The sequence below is a fragment of the Rhinolophus sinicus genome, chromosome 15 (assembly GCF_057876585.1).
Source record: "Rhinolophus sinicus isolate RSI-liver-muscle chromosome 15, RSI-T2T, whole genome shotgun sequence".
NCBI classification, from domain to species: domain Eukaryota; kingdom Metazoa; phylum Chordata; class Mammalia; order Chiroptera; family Rhinolophidae; genus Rhinolophus; species Rhinolophus sinicus.
In genome coordinates, this window is record NC_142515.1 from 46,533,104 (window position 1) to 46,554,880 (window position 21,777).

The 21,777-nt window shown below is 36.9% G+C and overlaps 1 protein-coding gene across 7 annotated transcripts in view; it reads right to left on the reverse strand.

The window, feature by feature from the left end:
• HERC4 (HECT and RLD domain containing E3 ubiquitin protein ligase 4) overlaps positions 1 to 21,218 on the reverse strand; it is a 116,763-nt gene extending 95,545 nt beyond the window's left edge. Inside the window, exons 1-4 of one of the 7 annotated variants that reach the window (XM_019731761.3) lie at positions 20,848 to 20,982; positions 19,943 to 20,042; positions 19,543 to 19,573; positions 18,764 to 19,068 (exon numbers count right to left, since the gene is read on the reverse strand). In XM_019731761.3, the coding sequence (XP_019587320.1) occupies positions 18,764 to 18,989 (226 nt within the window). In that variant the 5' untranslated portion in view covers positions 18,990 to 19,068; positions 19,543 to 19,573; positions 19,943 to 20,042; positions 20,848 to 20,982. Of the gene's footprint in view, positions 1 to 13,824; positions 13,958 to 18,763; positions 19,069 to 19,542; positions 19,574 to 19,942; positions 20,043 to 20,847 lie in introns of those variants that run through there. The other 6 variants (XM_074339506.2, XM_019731764.3, XM_019731759.3 and 3 more) reach the window with 6 other exon arrangements.
• Positions 21,219 to 21,777: the final 559 nt, after the last annotated feature.

The following is a 21,777-nucleotide window of genomic DNA, read 5'->3' on the forward strand; positions in this document are numbered from 1 at the left end:
ATAAAAAAAAAAAAAAAAAAAAAAAACTAATGGCACGTCATTTTACTAAGCAGAAAAAGACCATCTTCTTTACTCCATGAATGCAAAACATTGTCATTTTAGATTTATAAAAATTAAAATGTTCAACCTAATGGTGATTTTCAGTTCTACTTCATCTATTTCCTCTCAATTATCTTTGCCTGCACACATGATTTCAGCATTTGTTCACTTAAACACTGCATCAAACAAATTTTGCTCACAAACATAAGAAAGAATACTGCCACACATCCTTTTAGCAATGCAGGACAGGCCCAGGTTTTTGTTGCAAAATGTTGCATGATATAATCCTTCCTTTGAATGACAAACTGAGTAAGAACATCCTATTTCCTTTGGGACCTAAGAAATATATTCTTCAATTCTTTAGTTTGTGAAAATTCATGTGCAATTATCTCCCAACTCACTGTTTAAGAGTTCCTTTATATGATCGATTCCACAAGCACCATACAGTGGTGTTATCTACATTTCACTTTCTGATTTGTCTAGTAATTGTGAAACATCTTCCTCCGTTAATTTTATTCTCTTCGTCATTAAGATCCCATTGATCGCATTCTCAACTGCGATAAATGAAAGCTACAAAAAGAGAATAAAAGCTACATAGCTGGTGACTCCAGACTTCTTCTGTATCTCCTTAAAAGATGATACAAGACTACACAACATATGAACCTTCTAGGAAACCCCATCATTGTTCTTGTAATTTTAATCTTTTTATTTTGATCAAGTTGGGAATAAAACCAATTATCATTATTTGCAGTAGATATTTTATATAAAGTCACCACAAACACTTATTTAGCAAATAAATTAATCACCACCCCTAAGTAAAATACAGGGTTAGGTTCCTGCAAGCCTCTGATCACATTTTCAGCAACTGATCAGTATATGACTTTTTATGTGTGTTTAAGACATCTTAATATATATTGTTCTTTCATTAACATTGAATTCACAGCCAACAGCACTATAACTCATGCCTCAATATATTTTCTTATAAGACACATCACATCTTTCTTGAGCTTAGAACACTAGACGGCACTTCAGCACTATGCTCAGGGGCCATTTTAAAACCGTAAAATCACCAACAAAAAGTACAAAAATTCAAAAAATGTGGAACTAAATAAACCACAGAAAGGAGACTTGAGTATAGTACAAGATCTGAAACAAGAGGGCAGCGCACTGTTTGTGAACCTCAGCTGCGAATGTGCACATCAGGAGATCGAAATATTTTGTAGCTCTACGCAGGTGCATGTCCACGAATGACCATGACAAGCCCCATGAGCACTGACTATGACCCAGGTTGATTTAATAACAGCACACATAAACACTTCTTCCTAGACAACCAATTACAAAATGTACAAGATGGTCTATTTAGGAGTCTTTTGCTAACCAGAGTTCAACCCTGATATTAAGACATAAGCATCAAAAACAACATGCTCTGAGAACCTTCTACACAAAGAAAACTCACAGTAAAGAATGTGTTGGGGCCGGCCCGGTGGCTCAGGCGGTTAGAGCTCTGTGCTCCTAACTCTGAAGGTTGCCAGTTCGATTCCCACATGGGCCAGTGGGCTCTCAACCACAAGGCTGCCAGTTCAACTCTTCGACTCCTGCAAGGGATGGTGGGCTGTGCCCCCTGCAACTAGCAAAGGCAACTGGACCTGGAGCTGAGCTGCGCCCTCCACAACTAAGACTGAAAGGACAATAACTTGAAGCTGAACGGCACCCTCCACAACTAAGATTGAAAGGACAGCAACTTGACTTGGAAGAAAGTCCTGGTAGTACACACTGTTCCCCAATAAAACCCTGTTCCCCTTCCCCAATAAAACCTTTAAAAAAAAAAAAAAAAAAAAAAAAGAATGTGTTGACCATTGGGTATAAAGGTAATACTATAAAAACATCATTAGTAATACATTCACAACTAGCATCTCTTAAAAGCTGCATCATGGGGCGGCCAGATGGCTCAGCTGGTTAGAGTGCAAGCTCTGAAAAACAGGGTTGCCGATTCGATTCCCACATGTGCCAGTGAGCTGCGCCCTCCACAACTAGATTGAAGGCAAAGAGCTGCCACTGAGCTGCCGGTGGGGTAGCCGGATAGCTCAGCTGGTTAGAGCAAGAGCTCCCAACAACAAGGTTGCCGGTTCAATTCCCACATGAGATGGTGGGCTGTGCCCTCTGCAACTAAGATTGAAAATGGCAACTGGACTTGGAGCTGAGCTGCGCCCTCCACGACCAGATCGTAGGACAACGACTTGGAGCTGATGGGCCCTGGAGAAACACACTGTTCCCCAATATTCTCCAATTGAAAAAACAACAACAAAAAGAAGCTGCGTCTTATCAGCTCTCCCCAACTAGTGTGAGCAGCAGGCTCCCTTCCCTAAGCCCTCCACTTGGTCAGAAGAGAAAGAAGAGAAACAAGAATAGAGGGAGGTGATGAGGGCCTTAGGCTTTTATCCTTTAAAACACCTTTGCAGGGATTTGAAAGAAACAGGCTCCGAGAAACCCTGAGGCATTTGTATTATAAAGAGCTGCCTTGTAACCAATTTATCCAAGATCTGACATTGTCTCTAATGTAAAACAAACACACTCTCAAATTTCACTGGGGGTAGAGAGAGTAGGATAAGGTCCCTCATCCTACTGATGGATGTCATTTTTGAAAGGAAGGAAAGCTCCAGCCTCTATTTGTTTCTGGTTTCCCAAGCCCAGGATCCCTTTTGAATCAGTCATGGAGTACCTAGATCACTTGCAAATTTGGGGTGAGAAAAAAATTTGCTCTAGGCTATAACCTGCTCCTGGAGAGAACTATTTTCTCAGGAAAATGAATGATATTAGGTTTTCATTAGACTGTTGTCCAGTCAGCAAATTTAAAGAGTCTTAGGCAAAGTTTTATTTAAAAAACAAAAAAACTGCATCTTATTCAAACCTCTAAAACAGCTATTTGAGAAAAAATACCAACATTTTCATGTCACTCTATATCCCCTGTCATCCACAGATTTCAAAATCTTATTGTTATGGGATGTTCTGTGTCCCCCCAAAATTCTTATGTTGAAGTCCTAATCCCCAGTAACTCAGAACGTGACTGTATTTGAAAACAGGGTCATTGAGGATGTAATTACTTAAGATGAGGTCACACAGGAGTAGGGTAGGCCCCTAATCCAATATGATTTGTTTCCTAATAAAAGGATAAGTTGGTCTCAGACAGGCTGACGAGGACAATGACATGTGAAGGAATGCCTAAAATTGTCTGTAACCGAGGAGAAGCTAGGAGAGAAGCCTGGAACAGATCCTTCCCTCAGAGCCTTTAGAAGGAACCAAACCTGCCGACACCTTGACCTTGGATTTCTAGCCTCCAGAACTATGATAATACATTTCTGTTATTTAAGTCACCCAGTGTTATGGCAGCCCTAACAAACGAATACACTTGAATAAATATTTTCAGGTTCAAAACACTCCTGTCAAGTTAGCCAAATATTACAACCTATGTTTTAAAGGTGATCCACATGCTAGATGGGTACTACAGTTATCATGGTGATCACTTCATAAAGTATATAATTGTCTAATCACTATGTTGTACACCTGAAACTAATATTGTGTCAACTATAATTGAAAAACTTTTTTGAGTAAGTGATCCACAGAAAGAATTAACTTATTCTGACTAATTCAACTACAGATAGCCTGATTTTGAAATTTAGAAGTTTCCAGTTCATAATTACATTATTTCCATGCCAAAGGGTTAAAAAAAACGGCAAAAAAATATTTATACAAAATTGGCAAAAGACACATTTTCTCTAAATGATCTTTAAATTATAAACAAAAATAAAAAACTTTTTAGAGAGCAAATTGGCAGTATGTATTACAATTCTAAATATGCTTGCCCTTTGACCCAGCTTTCCTTTTAGGTATTTATTATACATTGTAAAACGATGTTTACTGAATAACAGTTTATAACTATAAAAACACAACAGGAAATAACCTGATTTCGAGTAATAGGTAGGTAAATAAATTATGGAATATTCATACAATAAATGTTGATGCTTCTATTAAAAAGAATGTCTATACAGTAACATGAAAAGATAGAAATACATTCAATGAAAAAGCAAACCACAGATCTTTTATATATATGTGTACAGAATTGTGTATTTTAATACAGGTGTAAGATATGAAAATATAAACAAACAGTAGTAATCTTTAGTATGTAGGGCAAAAAGTGTATTCCACTTTTTAAATCATACATTTCTGTAACTTTAAAAAAGAAATAAAGGATGTATTATTTTGGTAACCAGAAAAAATAATTTTTTTTTAAGGTACAGAAAGCCCCCAACTTATAAATGACCCTGAACTCCACAGGAACAAAAGTCCTTTGTGTCCCCAAAATCCAAATACTAGGAAAATAACTAACCTGGAGTAATACAATTTCTTACCTAGGAAACAGAGGCTATAGTCAGATACTGCGTATCTTTAAAATGTGATGTTTAGTTAAGTGAAATGCTGCCCACAAGTATCAATCCTAATCTTCTAGAACTGATAAAGCAAGAGAGCAAAACAAGCAAGGACAGGTGAAGGGTGCAGATAAATGTCTGACACACATATTTAAAACTCAAATGAATTTTTCTATAGAAAATGTGACACAGAGCAGTTAAATGTAATTACTAATAGGATATTATACTTACATATGTGTTTTAAAGAAGATTGGTTTAAAAATCTGTTTGATATCTAGCAACATTCCATAAGTAAAGAAAAATGTAAAGTTTTTAAAAACACAATTCATTCATAATTCAGGGATTATCTCATATAACAGCACAATTACCAAGCATGAGCCAAGTCCACAATTAATCTTAACTCTTAATGTGGTCTATGAATTTAATGAAGCCCCACATATAATGTTAATTTTAAAAAACTGAATTCCAACAAAGTTTGAACTAGCAATGTTTTATATGGAAAACAAAAACCTTTGATGTTTTATGCTCAAATTATAAGGTTTAAAAACAATATTGTTGGGCGCGCCCAGTGGCTCAGGCGGTTAGCGCTCCATGCTCCTAACTCCGAAGGCTGCCAGTTCAATTCCCACATGGGCCAGTGGGCTCTCAACTACAAGGTTGCCAGTTCAATTCCTCTAGTCCCACAAGGGATGGTGGGCTCCGCCCCCTGCAACTAAGATTGAACACGGCACCTTGAGCTGAGCTGCCTCCAGAATGGCTCAGTTGGTTGGAGAACGTCCTCTCAACCACAAGGTTGCCAGTTCGATTCCTCGACTCCCGCAAGGGATGGTGGGCTGTGCCCCTGCAACTAGCAAGCAACTAGCAACGGCAACTGGACCTGGAGCTGAGCTGTGCCCTCCACAAGTAAGACTGAAAGGACAACAACTTGACTTGAAAAATCCTAGAAAGTACACACTGTTCCCCAATAAAGTCCTGTTCCCCTCCCCCCCCAAAAAAAACAATATTGCTATGAACATTATTTAACAAGCACAGCCATGTTGATAACAATTACAAAACTAAAGTCAGAAGGAACATGCTTTGTTAAATAGCTAATTTAAAGAAGCACCATTTCAACTCCTTAAATTCAGCCAGAGCTTAACACCTTGCGTACGGATCAAGAGAATCTCACCCCACCGTACGCAACGTGTTAAGATTCAAAATCCTCTGTCCTATCATGTCTCACTAGATGCTATAAATACAGGTTTCCTCTTCCTTTCTCTGAGTAACTCAAAACTCTAACGAGATCAATAAAAAGTACACTTAAAATCCATCACTAAAAATTTTAAATTCAAAACATACCATTTTATAAAATTAGAAAGATACTATATAACTAACTCCATTCTTGTTTAAAACTTTATCACACATAGCCCCAATATATATGCAGAAAAAAGACTGGAAAAATAAATACTAAACTGTCAACAGTGGTTATTAACTACAAGTGTTTTTTTTCTTCTTTTATTGTTCTTTAATTGTTTAAATAACTCAATGTGTGGTTGATACATTTTATGATTTTGACTTTTGAAAGATGAGGACATTAATCACTTGAGATTAGTGAATAGCACCAACAAATAATTCAGAATGCTTTTCTTACTTTAAATAATCATATTGCTAATTTCATTACAGAGATAACAAATAACCAAAGGCTACTTCAGTTAATCCCTCTTCCTAAAGTGAAATTATTGCTTATTGACACTTTTTAAAGGGTCTTTAATATAATGCATACAGTGATCATAAGTATAATATAAAACAAATTAGGAATTAAATAAAAAACATCAAAAAATTAAATGAAAATTTCATTTAACAAAATTATTACCAGTAACTACTAATAGGAATTTGGAATGGTATAATACAATCCAAGGTCATGAAAACATTTTAATGAGTTCCCTGATAAAATATAAAGTTAATATACAGGTAAAGTAACTTACATGTCTTAGTTGACTGCCCACAATAAAATAATATTCATATGGAGACATAACCAATTCAATTTTTAAAATTCTTTATTATGGATTTGTTTACAAGTTCATATTCCTTTTACAAATTCTATCTACAGAGAGGTATACTGTTAACATTCATAAAGAGCATACTATGTACCTGGCACTGTGCTAAAGCACTTTATTTAATCTCACTTAATCCCCATAACACCATGAAGCAGGTGTACCATCATCCCTACATCATAAAAGGCCTAAGATATAAACCTTTTCCTATTTATTGAACTGCTGTCCTCCTGTTAATTTTTAAATAACATGATTACATTTTAATTTTCAAAATACTATACTTAAAATTTTATAAATACTTAGGGCTTTACAGTATTTTTTTCTTTAGGAAAGTCCTTTCTGGACATCTAGAAACTGCTGAAATTAAAGAGGAAAGGAAAAGTTGAAATACAGACTCCAGCATAACTATAATATCAAATTAGTTGCTTTAGTTCAATTTCTGTTTAAGGCAATTTCTTTCTCAGAATATCCTAGCAGAGCTTACGTTCTGTGTTTTCTTACATTCTTTATTTGTATGTTTGGCATCCATTCATCACAGGGCCAATTGTATTAACTATCTTTTCTTATTTTCTGTATTCTTGATGCTCTGACATGGGGGTGGGGGAGAGGTGCATACAGGGCCCTGCAGAGATGGCCCCTCCCAGAGCTAGCTAATTCCTAGAGAACTCACCTACTAGCACACCTTTCATATGCAAAGCAACCAATTCAGAGTTTATACCACCAACTACATCCTTATCTCACACAGGAAGCCAATATTTTTCCTACCCTAAATCACCCAAGGGCCAGGTGCCCCAGGAAATTAGAAATCTACCTTATAGCCGAAAGCCTGGAAGAATTAATCAAACTATCCAATCCTAAACTGTTTATTCTGCCCCATCTTGCCTTTCCCAGGAAACCCCAGTAAAGGCCATAATCTAAACTCTCCTCTGTGCTCCTGTCCTCCTTCCTGACTACCCTGGTGTCTTCCCCTGTGGCCCAGTGTGGCATGTGGTAACCCCTCTCTCTGGTACCTGAGTCTAATAAACTTCTTCCAAGCTTCATTCTTGTTTCCTCTTATGACCACACCAATTTTACCATCTCTTAGAAGAGTTTTCAATTTTTGAATTGTGGTTATAACGCAGATGGTGGCCATCAAGCTCAATGAAACAAGCGTCTATAATTTTCTTCTCTTCCTGTGGCACATCCAATAAAATACACTGATCATGTGTTCATTCAAGAAACACAAACTATACCTTGTGTTATACACTGAAAGTCTGTGTCACCCCAAAATTCATGTTAAAATCTCCTAACCCCCAATATGATAGTATTCGGAGGGGCCTGTGGTGTGATTAGATCATGAGGATGGGTCCCTCATGAATTAGTGCCCTTTCCCAGAAAGCTCCCTCACCACTTCTGCCATGTGAGGACACAGTAAGGAGATAGCCATCTATGAAATGGGGACTCCAGGAAATGGGGTCGTCACCAGATACCAAATCTGCTAGTGACTCCCAACTTCAAGAACTGTGAGAAATGTTTGTTGGTTAAGCTACTCAGACTACAGTAACTTTGTGATAGCAGCCTGAATAGACTAAGACATCGTCTAATTATTCATCACTAAGAAAACTTTTGAAAATAAATGCTGAATCTACTATCATTTATGTGATTTTTACAGGAACAAAAAAGGACACCTTTAACTTTTTTTCTGTACCATATCTTTAAAGTCTGACGATAAATGAACCCAATTCATTTTGTGTCTTGCTCCAATATAGCATTAACTTAAGCATCACACACATTTTTTGAAAATTTGGCATCCTTTTGAATATATGCTCCAACAAGGAAATTAAAGACTAAAGGTAAAGTACTTTAATGCTCAGCACAATGTCTGGGACATAGTAGGAGGACACTCATTTGTGGGAAGACAGGTATTTATTAATATCTGAACTTCAATTGTAAATGAAAAGATATGTACTGTCTATCTGAAGGCAAATATGCAAACAACATTATTACCAACTTCAGCGAAAGGCAGACGTAAAATTAAATTCCCACTCTAATATTAATATCTTCTTTCTTTTAAGCAAACATTTCCTGAGTACGCACCACATGCCACGCATTGCTCTTTGCACTTCATATGTTATCTCACATCCTTATAACCACCCTACGAGTTTGGCATGATTATCCTAATTTTACAGAAGAAAACACAGGCACAGAGAGGTTAAGCAATATGCCCAAAATAACATTGCTGAAAAGTAAGAGCCAGGATTTGTATCCAAGCATTCTAATTGCAGAGCCCAGCCTTTTTAAAAAAATGAATAGATATTTACATTGTTTTTTTTTTTAAAAAAAAAGCATGCAGTGAAAAATCTGTCTAACATCCACATTCTCACCAAAATAGTTCTGACCCCTTGTCTTACCTCTGCACCAAGAATAACTACTGTTATTAGTTGTTATGTATCCTTCCAGGGTTTTTCAATGTATCTATAAGCAAATACGTGTGTGTGTGTGTGTGTGTGTGTGTGTGTGTGTGTGTGTTTTATACCCAAAATATAGCTTTCTACATAATGTTCTATCTACACCTTGCTCTTTTTACTTAATGTATCCTTGAGATCTTTCCATATTAGTATACAAAGAACTTCATTCTTTTCATTTCACACTACAGAGCATTGTATCACATTGATTGAATGGACCACAATTTTACCAGTTCCTAACAGATAATCACAAGGTCATTTCTAACGTTTTGCTGTTGAAACAATGTTGCGGTAATAAGTCATTTTGTACATGTACAAATGTAGCTATCAGAGCAAGAGTTATATTCCTGGATCTTTTTGGAGAAAGGGTATGTGCACTTGTAATTTTGACATATGCAGGCAAGATACCCTCATAAGAACTTATCAATTTATATGAATGTTACAGTAGGCAGAAGAATAGGGCTACAAAAGGGAGTAGGGAGGAGGAGGCAAGGTCAGCAGTTAAGGAGCGCTACTCCAATCCCAGAACTTTGGCGGCCTAGAGGATCCAGGATGTCATCATACCACTTCAGGTGAACTTTAGCTGACTATAATAGATTAGAATGCTATTAGCATGGCAGCCAAGAAAAATCTCCACCCCGTGTCACCATAACAGCTCCAAGACAGCCAAATAACAAAAATGCCTATTTTAGCCTGACCCTGTTCCTTCCCCACTCCCATTTCCCTTTCAAGGAGCAACAGCATTATCTCAGAGGCACATTTCCCAGGGGCTCTTGTTTACATGCCAGCACATATACAACTTATAGTTAGAATTATTTCAGCTATTAGTAGAATAAAAGGCAACTTCTATGTGATTGTATCTTGTGACTTCAAAAGTTTTGTTTCCAGTAAAACCAGGAAGGAAGTCATAAAGCCAGACATAATTAACTAATAGGGTTCTTTTTTGTCTGTTAAGCGAGAAGAAATGAAACTATTAAAATTCAAATGAGCAGGCTATCAGATAGTACCTGGCAAATAAATGCTTTAATTTTATCTACATATAAAAATTCAAGTTTACAAAACAGATGACGTAGAATAGGCAACCATTTAGGTTATAAATTTACCTAAAAGGTGCTAGATTGTGTAGTGCTTTAAACAGTCTCACAAAAGCACAAAATTAGGTATTGTTAATGGTTATTAATTACTTGATAGGTTGGAACCAGGAAGAAATTTACAGTTGAAATGTTAGCCTACTATGAACTGAAGATAAAACAAAACTGGAAATAAAACATCTCGTGCCTTTGGCCCTCACCTTTCTCCCCATTTACAGTACTGAATTTCTTACTGATCACTGAACATTGTTATACAAGTTCAAAATTCACCTCACCAAATTTTTTATCTTTCCTTCTAAAACAAAGTAGTTAATATTTCTCCTTTTCCTGGATTCCCTATTTCTACTAATTACTTATTCAACCTAGGATCACACCTGGCTCCTCCCTTGACTCCTACTGTTCACTTCTATACCAAAGCCTGTCCATTCTGCCTCCAGGATCTCTCCTTAATCTACCTACTCCCTTCTTATTTTACAGGACTACCATTATAGCCTAATTTCTATACCTCCAAATTATCTCCCCTCTTACAAAAACCTGGTAACTCTTATTACAAACTATCAGTGCATATCTATCAAATTAAATTCAACCTCCCTAATATGATTAATTCTGTAAACGGACCTCAATTTTACCTTTCTAAACTTCTTGCTCACCATTCTCCCACATTTCAGTTAAGTGGACTACTACTTATATTCCCTTAATAGGCCCTCAAATTTGGCTATTGCCATTTGAGCTGCTTTACCTATAAAACAAAAACACTCTTCTTCAGTTTTTCCTCCTTGAAATACTGTACATCCTTCCAGTTCATATGCTGTCTTCCCTACAGAAACTCACCTACAATCCACTCCATCCCAAATGATTAGTTATAATATTCAGCTCTACACAGCACTGTTTATGTATCTTATAAGACCTAGCACATTTTATATGCATTCTATTTATTTGTGTACTTATTTTATCTTCCCTTTTAAATCTTTAGTTGATATTCACCACATTATACTCAAAAGTTTGTCAAGTGAATACATTTTCAAAACTTTCATTTGCAAGTATCTTCTTATGGGCTTATCAACTTCATGAAGTGAGGCACAACTGTGATTAAAATTTTTTAAATAAATTTATTGTTCTTTCTACATGTGCTAAAATTTAAGATGTTCTTTTTCCTAAAGAAATAAACAGAGATGCAAATAAAGACTAAATTTATGTATATATTCATGGTAGCATTACTTATAACAAAAATCTGGAAATAAATTCCAAAAAATAGTAGATAGAACACAAATAAATTTTGGTACATTTAAATGATGAAATGTTAAATGATCATTAACAATATCCCTAAACATATAAACGTGGGGAAATACCTACTAAATTGTTATTCATTTATTAATTAAAAAAAAAAGTTGAGACAAAAGAACATACTCCCGGTCTATAATCAGAAGTACAGAAAAAGTGTCAAATGACAATCGTATTTATATATGCATGATTGCATTAAGATTGATTTTTATTTTCCTGTATTCACCAAATTCTCTACCAAGAATACGTAATACTTCTATAATTAGAAAAAAAACTATGAAAAACTAAAAATGTGTTGTATCAGAAGAGTATGATAAAAGTATGTTGTATCAGAAGAGTATGATCAGAAGAGGGGAACAAAATATAGCAAAGGAGTAAAATGACACTAAACTTAGATATTAAAAACTGAATAATTGGGCCGGCCCGGTGGCTCAGGCAGTTAGAGCTCCATGCTCCTAACTCCGAAGGCTGCCGGTTCGATTCCCACATGGGCCAGTGGGCTCTCAACCACGAGGTTGCCAGTTCAATTCCTCGAGTCCCGCAAGGGATGGTGGGCAGCGCCCCCTGCAACTAAGATTGAAGACGGCACCTTGAGCTGAGCTGCCCCTGAGCTCCCTGATGGCTCAGTTGGTTGGAGCACATCCTCTCAACCACAAGGTTGCCGGTTCGACTCCCGCAAGGAATGGCGGGCTGTGCCCCCTGCAACTAGCAACGGCAACTGGACCTGGAGCTGAGCTGTGCCCTCCACAACTAAGGCTGAAAGAACAACTTGAAGCTGAACGTGAGCACCCTCCACAACTGAGATTGAAAGGACAACTTGACTTGGAAAAAAGTCCTGGAAGTACACACTGTTCCCCAATAAAGTCCTGTTCCCCTTCCCCAATAAAAAAAAAAATCTTAAAAAAAAAAAAAAAAAACCTGAATAATTAGGACATTTTAAAATAATGTGAGGAGTGCCGGTTAGCTCAGTTGGTTAGAACGCGGTGCTAATAACACCAAAGTTGCTGGTTCAATCCCCGCAGGGGCCACTGGGAGCTGCACCCTTCTTTAAAAAAAAAAAATCAAAGGAAATAAACTTAATTTTAAAATAAATAAATTAAATAAAATAAAATGTGAAAAACTTATTACTAATGGATTCTAGAATGTTTTCTTTAAGGACAAGAAAAACTACACTAAAATTATGCCATCCTATAATTGAAGAAAAAAAGAGTAATTTCAGGTCAATAAACTACGGTTTAAAGACTGAGCAACCAAAATTCAAGAAATTTCCCTTTTAACAAAAATAACTCAAACAATGCAACTGTACACAGTACAGGTTTTTCTTCAATGTAAATCAACTATCACAATTCATTAAGACATAAAAATAATTATTGCCTTTTTAATTAAATTAGCATGGGAGAAAAAATCCATAGAAGCTGAAAGAAAATAAACTACGGGCTTTTTGATATGGTTTCTTCATTAATGCGTCCCACTTTTCTACTTACTAACACAATCCTGGCCCAAAGATACCCTTGTAAAAATATCTGAATACATTTCCTCTATTAGGTTTTCTTTAACAGGTATCTCAAGTACCTGATATGCTTTATAGAGCCTAGGAAAACTAAACATCTATGAAGTGAGACTTGATTTATTTATTCAAAGCAATTTTAAAAATACATGGGATCTGTGCGAAACGAGCTTTAACAACAGTACTACATTTATATAGCATATTGGAGACACAGAACCCTAAGAATATTTACTAAGGAAATGATGGAAACTAGACGATCCAGGCTGTCATTGGCAAAAAGAATCCTTAATAAATGCCCAAACTATAAAACAAAAATCTACTATATTCCTGTTCTTTCAAGGAAAGTACGTGGCTCACTTCCAATCAGATAAAAACACTAACATACCAAATACAAAGAGAAAATCACTCTTCCAAATGCTTTAAAGAAGCCTGTATTTGTTGAATTGCTCAGGTTAGCCATCTACTGCTATTATTGTCTTTTCTGTGGGTTAAAGGTTTTATAAAACATTCACCAAACCAATGCATCCTACACAGAGATACATGGCCAATTTGATACAACATAACTAATCCAAGTTCCAATGTTAGCCACCAAATCAATCCTGTCTAGAAGTTACTCTAGACCTTGGAAAGTAGCACAGCATAGCATTAGACAACAAAGGGATACAGAGTATAATATATAAGAAAGAGAAAAGACGGGGTATTACCATAATAGGTTTTTGTTCATTTGTTTAAATATTCTTCATACCACACAAGGTTATATTGAAGTACCAAAGTGGTATCACAATGCAAGACCTTGGTAAGATAATGATTTCAGTAAGCCATCAAATAGAATGGCAAAGAAACAATCTGTGATTATTTGATCTGCCTCAAACAGATGATATTATTGTAAATAATTCTAAACATAAGCACAATTTAGTGAATAAGGTAAGAGACTGGGAGACTTAAATTTTCAGATTCAATTTATAGCTGTTCACCAGTCATCTGCTGTTCTGACAAGTTACTTACCAACTTGTGCTGCCATTTCTCCGTAAATTTATCCCCTAAGGTGAGGATTATTCTTGCAAATTGTGTCACAAGCATTTTGAAAGGAACCATGAATTATTGTATAATGCTCTTGAAATTCCTCAGATGTAGGGTCCTACACAAAGTAAAGTATTATTATACATCTCTCTAACAGTAGTCATGTTTGCATTATGATTTTTTTGTTCCTACCCTGGACACTGTGATTTTTGGGCACTAACCTTTCTCAAAGTAAAGTATCCAAAGCAAATCTCCATTCCTAACTCAAGCAATTACTTTTTTCAAGTCTTTGTATCATCCACATCCTCTTCTTTAAAAGGTATTGTCAAAATTAGGAGTTATAAAATATAATGAATGAGCTTCTTTGGTATTATATGTTTTGGTTCAATAAGAAAAATGTGGGATACTTTGGTATTTTTAATCCACTCTTAAATGAATAATTTTATTTTTCCTATACCATTTTTTATACTTGGGATATATTTCAAGGAGTTCATTTACAGATTTATGTTTTATGAACAAAGAGAGCAGGTCAGAAAATGAAAGACAAAAAAGTAATTACTGCTATGTGACCAAAATACTCTATTAGACTCAACAGTAGAAGTTACCATTTTTGGATACAAGAAACAGAATCAATGCTCATAATCTTTGTATCTTCTGTAGAAGAGATGAGCATACACTACAATAAGTTTTATCACACTGTTCCAAACTTGATCTATTGTTGGCTTTGCTAATCAAGTTAGTCTTTGTTTCAAGAATAAAACATATATATATTTGAATTTTCAGTTTGTGCTGGTACAATATTACATCTTTTTTTTAAAAACAATATTATCTCTTTAAAATAGAACTCTCTCAACCTTCTTAAATGGTTCCTAAAATCACTTCTCTTTGAATTTATTCACAGAGGTGGGAGGAGGGGGGTAATAAAACATGGTACCTTCATTGTATATCCTTAAATTATAACATAGTAATTTTTAACAGATTTTTTTTAACCCCCAAAATTACATTAAAATACTGATGGAAACTAGCTTCCCACTAGGTGAATAAATATTCTTCTAAGTCCTAAATATGGCAGGGGAATAACTTTGTGGGATAAAGGTAAAACCACAGGGTTCAGAGTGGTCTCTTACTTGCTGGCCTACTGGTTAGTTTCTTAAATCTCATTTAACTTCAGGTTCCTCATTTGTAAAATGGGAACCATAAAACCTCCCCTAGCTAGCATACAAGACTTGTGAGGATTAAATAAAATAATCTACTTGAAAGAACTTTGCAGAAAGCCATCAAAACAGTCATTTTTAATAGAACTGTATCACACTATTTACAAATTACGATTAAAAATAGTTTAATACTGTTTCTAACACGAAACAAATGGAAATAGATGTGCAAAACATATTTAGCACCAGTCACTAAATTATACCTATGATGGATATACAGTGAGTAAATGATCTTGTTAAGAAAAGTACATTTCCAAAAAAAAGTACACTTCTATGTTATCTTAAAATCTTTAGAAGTGAATTTCAAAGTACATGAAAAAAGCAATTCATTTAGGTGCACTGCCTTAGCATACTGTAGATTTAATATAAATCTTGTTAGCTATGAATGATACTGAGAGCCATTAGCTAGAAAAAAATTCAAGTTTAAAAAAATTCTTATGAAGGAAAAATACATACATGAAAGTGAAATAGATGTTTGCCTCTCTGGAAGTAACAGAGAAAGAGCTGGTAGTGTTAGCAAGGGGTATACATACACAAGAGAACGGAGTCGAACATGGACATAATCTGCACTCTTGGTATAAAAAAGAAAATGAGTGAAACCTTCCTCTGTGGTTTCTAAAATGTCCAGAATGGAAACCTCTCCCAATAGGCCATAAGTCAAATCTCTTTACACTGTAAGGCCAAGTCCTCCAGTAGGTTATCATGACTCTCAAAAATAGCTTATCCTTAATGAATTAGGCCCCCTTTCTCTTTATCATAGCATATTTAGTATAAGGTTATACAGCCAATCTCTGTGAGAAAAAAATTCTTAGCTCCCTCCACACAAGTTTTAAAGTTCTGATGAAGTGAATTACTATGTTTATTACATGGTCCTAGAAATTCAACCAAATTCACTCAGTTACCAGAAGACTTCAAAACCAGTTAAATAAGAACTTATCTTCTAATTCAGTCCTTAAAGTCACAAATTTTAAAAATGGTTGGAGAAGGGGTACATTTAAATCATTAAGGAATTATTCCAAAGGGAAATAATTTTAGTTAAACACATTAAAATTTTCCACTGAAGCACCTTAAATCAAAACTGAGGTTAAAAGATAAGTCCCTATCAGAGCAACTACCTCCCCTTGAACTTTTCCTTTCTCCTACCTCTGTAACATAAGTATACCTCAATATATCATTGAACCTGGACTTCTGGCAATAAAAAACTCAGGATCAGGATCCCCTCCTAAAACTAAGCTGTTGCAACCCCAGATTTATTTTCTGCCTATTTACGTAATGACTAATTGAATTAAACGTAAGATTTTATTTTCTCCCAGAAATCTTCTTTTAATCCTATCCCACAATGACATTCCCCATCATTTAAATTTCCTAGTCTCAAAGTATATATCACATCTTGTCAGATTTCAATTCTCTCCATTTATTTCATTTATGTATGCCTTAACTCCCAACCCAGGCTCTAAATTTTCCAAAGACGAAGTTCATGCCTTTCATTTTTCTATTCCAGACTGTGATGTACCCTAGACAATGAGGCAATCCTAAAGAGGTATCATAACTTAGGGAAGCCTGCCCTCTCAACTTCTATATTACCAAATAATGCTTCCAGGATGAATCGATAGGGTGATATAAATGTCCCAATGCAATCATCACAATGTCAACATGACCACAAAGAAGCTTCTTCCTGCTACTTAAGTTGCTCAGAATCTCACCTATAGAGTTAAAAGCAGTTCCAGGCACTATAATCATACTATTAGTGCAGTGTCTATCCTTGTCCTGAGCACAGAACAGGTGTTTGTTTAATAACATTTTAAAATTTTAAACCTTAGTAAATTTCAGTAACTATATTGGCAATTTCTATGTGCTGGCTTTGTACTTTCTACTTGCCCTGCAGCCTCTCAGAAATTGAAAGCAATACAGAGATATTTCTGTGGGGCATTAATAAGAACAGCAACAGCCCCAATACTATGAAAATCTCAATCTGAGGCAGCATTCCAAGCTAAGCAAAAAAGGTAAAGGATTCACATCTGCCTCTAGCAGTTTTAACAAACCCGTATCAGTAAATTACCATTCTTGTCTACCAACATAACTTCAATGCCTAAAATTATGAAAATCTGGTAAAATTCCATAAAATATTCTTAATGAGGTAGAGTACAAGATAGCTGCCATTTACTTTGAGTTCTGCAATAATTAAACCTATTGTATTAAGCATCACTACATTTCATCCCAAAATATTACATTACAAATTAAGGCGGAAAAAAAAGAGATTAGGACCCTAACAACAAGAAAGGATGAAAACTATATAGTATTTACAAGATAGAAGAGTGAGGTTTGGCACGGTGGTGAGATGGTATGAAAGATGAATAACAAAACAAAACAAAAAAGAAAGATGAGTAACATGCCTTAATACCTTAATATATACACCTCTCAAAAGTAGACTAACATGTGGCAGCCGAATGGCTGTTGGTTAGAGCGTGAGCTCTGAACAACAGGGTTGCCGGTTCAATTCCCACATGGGCCAGTGAGCTGCGCCCTCCACAACTAGATTGAGGACAACAAGCACGGAGGTGAGCTCCCGAAGGGGCAGCCGGATGGCTCAGTTGGTTAGAGCGTGAGCTCCCAACAACTTTGCCGGTTCAATTCCTGCATGGGATGGTGGTCTGTGCCCCCTGCAACTAAAGATTGAAAATGGCAACTGGACTCGGAGCTGAGCTGTGCCCTCTGCAACTAGACTGAAGGACAATGACTTGGAGTTGATGAGTCCTGGAGAAACACACTGTTCCCCAATATTCCCCAATAAAAAAATAAAAATAAAATAAAAAGTAGACTAACACTAGAAACCTCTTAAACAATGAACTGTAAAGAAAAATAACTGCCACAGAAAATATTCAAGTGCCACACTGTTCAAGTTAAAAAAATGTAAGTCAGTACAACTACAGTCTTATCTGAATTTACCACCTTAAGAGTTCATTTTTAGTTATCAAAATTAAAGCAAAATTCACATAACAATGACAATTCTAAGTGTGGTAATATTTGATTTTAAAATATGGATAGCCAGGAAAATAGAACATAAAATGTGATCAAATTCCTCAAAATTCTCATTACCTTACAAATTATTTTATATTTGGCTTGTATGGCTACTATGAAATCAGGACATCTCATAGTCACAAAACTTTTAATAGCTAGTGCTGCTACTTAAAACTTGATGATTAGGGGAAATAAAAGCTATTTCAACCTAAGCCAAATAAAATTATGTATTTAAGACACTACAACAGGAATAAAAATAGAAGAATTATAAAAAGCTTTCATCTTAATTTTTTTCTAATGTATGGAAAGCAACAGTAAATTATGCATTTAAAATCTGCCTAAGGTGGCTAAACAGTACTTATCAAAGAAAATTGACATACTATATACTCTACATCAGTACTCTAAACCAAGTATTTATACACCGCAGGCTGTTTTTCTTTGTTGTTTTACATCATCATAATTATGTTCTGAAACTAAAGCTTCATACAATAATGGTTTACAAGAGTTTAAAAAGGAAACCACAAAATAAAGACTTGGAAGCATGCAAATGTAAAGGACATATTTAACTCCAGGTTTGCTTTTAAAGTTAATTTAAAAAAAATACAGGTTTAAGACTAGAGAAATTATTTGAAATTTCAAACTTAAATGATCTAACTATTAGAAATACGTAGCAAACAAAAATATTTTCAACTTACCTGGTTTCTTTCTGGATTTTTCATGACCTAGCTGCCCTAGATCATTACATCCACATGTGTACACTGTTCCATCATCCAGAACAAACACAGTATGTCTGAGTCCACATCCTACATCTCGGACCTTTTTATTTATAAAAAAGTCACTTTTTCTGGGCTCTAGTACAATTTCTTCATCAATTCCACCCAAACCTAGCTGTCCAAAAGATGCATTTCCCCAGCACAACATGTTTGTAATTCTTTTGGTCTTCCAGTTTCAATAAAAAACTCCTTTCTGAAACACTGGAAAGTTGGAAGTATCCCTGTATCTGAGAAGACAGAAAAAAGTTAATATGACTTCAAAGAAAATATGATACATCATTGCTTTTTCAAGTGCTACGCTACAATAATCACTATATAGAAACATTAAATTTATTTTATAATATGCTACCTAAGTGTCATTCAGTTTCAAAAACCAATCAGTTGTATTTTAGAAAATATAGCATACAGAAACATTTAGGGAAAATATATCACTCTCCATACTTCTTTGCAAAATCTAGAACATATTTAGTTTTGGGGTGTTTTTTCTACTTTTTGTAATCTCGTGATTACAAACATTAAGTACCTTGATGAGATTAATCTTTTTTCTTTTGCTTTAAATAATCTCAGTGGAAGAAATAAGACATCTATTCATTGCTCCCAAAATCAACAAGTATTTTCATAGTGAAAGATTTAGTCAACTACAAAAACATAAAACCCTGAAATCTCCCTCAAGTCACAGAAATAAACCTTCTAATACCTACCTCCACATCAACAGAAAACTGAAGTTCTTATCTGTAATAGAAATAAGACCAATAATGGAAACTTTAAATTTCCCACAATTTAAATGTTCCTTCCAATTATTGATGCCAATACGCCCTAGAGAAAATTATGGTTATCTCACCAAGCCTTGATCTTAAGACAATCGTCTCTAAATATCATACTTTACAAATCAAATACACTATGACTTCACAACAAATTTAATTTTAAATCAGTGTACACAAGTCACAAAATATGCAGTTTAAATATCAAGATTCTCCCCCAAAATACAGTATTTTCTATTACGAGTGGTAACCGTGACTGAAAAATATTTCCCCTGGGCAATCTACATCTATTTATGCCTCTCAGACAATCATTTGAAGATTGAAAAAAACTGCAAATTACCCCAGCACTGCAGTTTTCAAGAACAGGAGTGGGGGCTGGGACAGTGGTGTCCTTTGGTGGCGAAATCTTTAGAACTTTCCAGTACACTGAGTATTTCTTCCTTTGTAAAGACACAGATTAACAGAGTCCACTTCAGCTATACCTACGCAGACCTTTAAACACATGGCGTTACTAAATAACACAATTACAGGAACTCAGCCTTATTTCCGTTGTAGTTACCCACATTCCTTATACAGAACCGGGTAAGTTTCAAAACCCACTTTCCTCCGCTCGGGCTACCAAGTGCCCAAGCTGTCCCATTCCATGACCCCAACCATTCACAGAAGTTTGAGTTCACTCTTTTGGGGCATCAGAACTCGATAGCTGCCGAGAGCTGTCTGCATGCTCTCCCCGTTTTGCTTTTTAAGAAGAAAGAAAAATGTCCCTTCATTTCAACGCACGAGGTTCAACCGTCCTCTTCCTTAAAAAGTTATAAGGGGTATAGGGAAGGCGTCCTCACGCCAGCAACAGGTAGAAGGATGAGAAGCAGTTTTTATTCCCATCATTCCCTGAACACGCACTCAGATCAGATCAGGGGTATCAGGGGAGAGAAATAGTCTACACACACCCAAACTCGCGGGCCGAGCACTCAGCTAGGGCAGCTCGCAGAAGCCGCGGAGACCAGCAGACGAGGATCAGCACCTCGGTGGCCCGCAGTCCAACCCGAGGGGGCCCTTCCCCAGCGAGCCGCGACATTCCAGCCCCCCGCCCAGGGAGCCCCTACAACTGCCTCCGTCCCCCGCCCCCTACCACGAGGAAGCGCTGAGAAAGCACCCAGCGCTAGGCTGGCCTGAATCCGCCTGGCCCGGCCTGTCCCCTCCCTAACGCCGTCACACGCCCCGGAACCCACCGGGGCCACGACTCACCCGACCCTTCAAGGTAGAGGAAGCCTAGGGCGACCGAGGGCGGCGCCTCCCCAGAGAGTGAGACAGCGCGGCAGCTGAGGCAGGTCTCCAGCTCCTGGACCCTCCTCCTCTAACCAGTGGTGGCGAACACCAAGGCTCCTCCGGCGTCGGTGCCTCTGCTCGCTGCTCCCCTCCCCGGTTCCTGTGAAACTTTACCGGGTTCCTCAGAGAGAAGCAGTCGCTACCGCTGTCCAGTCCAGAGACAGCCGTCGGCGACCCGGATGGAGCGGGAGGGGAAGGACAGGAGGCGAGCGGGGCGGAGAGCGCGAAGGGTGGGGAGAGTTGGGGGAGAGACTTGGGAGGCAAAGGGAGAGGGGGAGGTGGCTAGACACGGGAGGGGGGGAGGGGTCAGCCGGAAGTGAACCGGGAGCACGCGCGCCAGCCGGCAGACTTTCCGGCCCGTGCGTCTGCGCAGGAATCCTTCCAGGGTGCGTGGCCTCGGGCGCCTGCGTAGTGTGTTTCTTTGCGTTGCTTAAAGAAGAAAATGCCAAATACCCAAGTTGGAGTTTGCAAAGACCCACGGAGGGGTGGACGTGATTTGTAACAACGCTGCAATGTGTACAAGGGCCTTTTAGTGAAGAAAATCTCTTGGTTTTTTTGGTTTGGTTCTTTCTGCTTCTAGGTTCCAATCTATTATTTTTCCAAGGAGACTTTGAAGTAGCAGATGAAACGTTAATGAATATTGGTATAAAGGCAGGTGAAGCCTTTTATTTTACCCCTTAGCCTCAACTGGAGCTAATCTGAGGATACCAGGCTGATCATATGTGAAGCTACTGGCTTCACCACCTGATAGCACCACCAGTTGGGGCTCCTGATACAGTGATGGCTGCCGTCACTTTCTGTACTCTCCCTGGAAGAAAAACTTAAATTGCAGAATCTCCTTCATTCAGA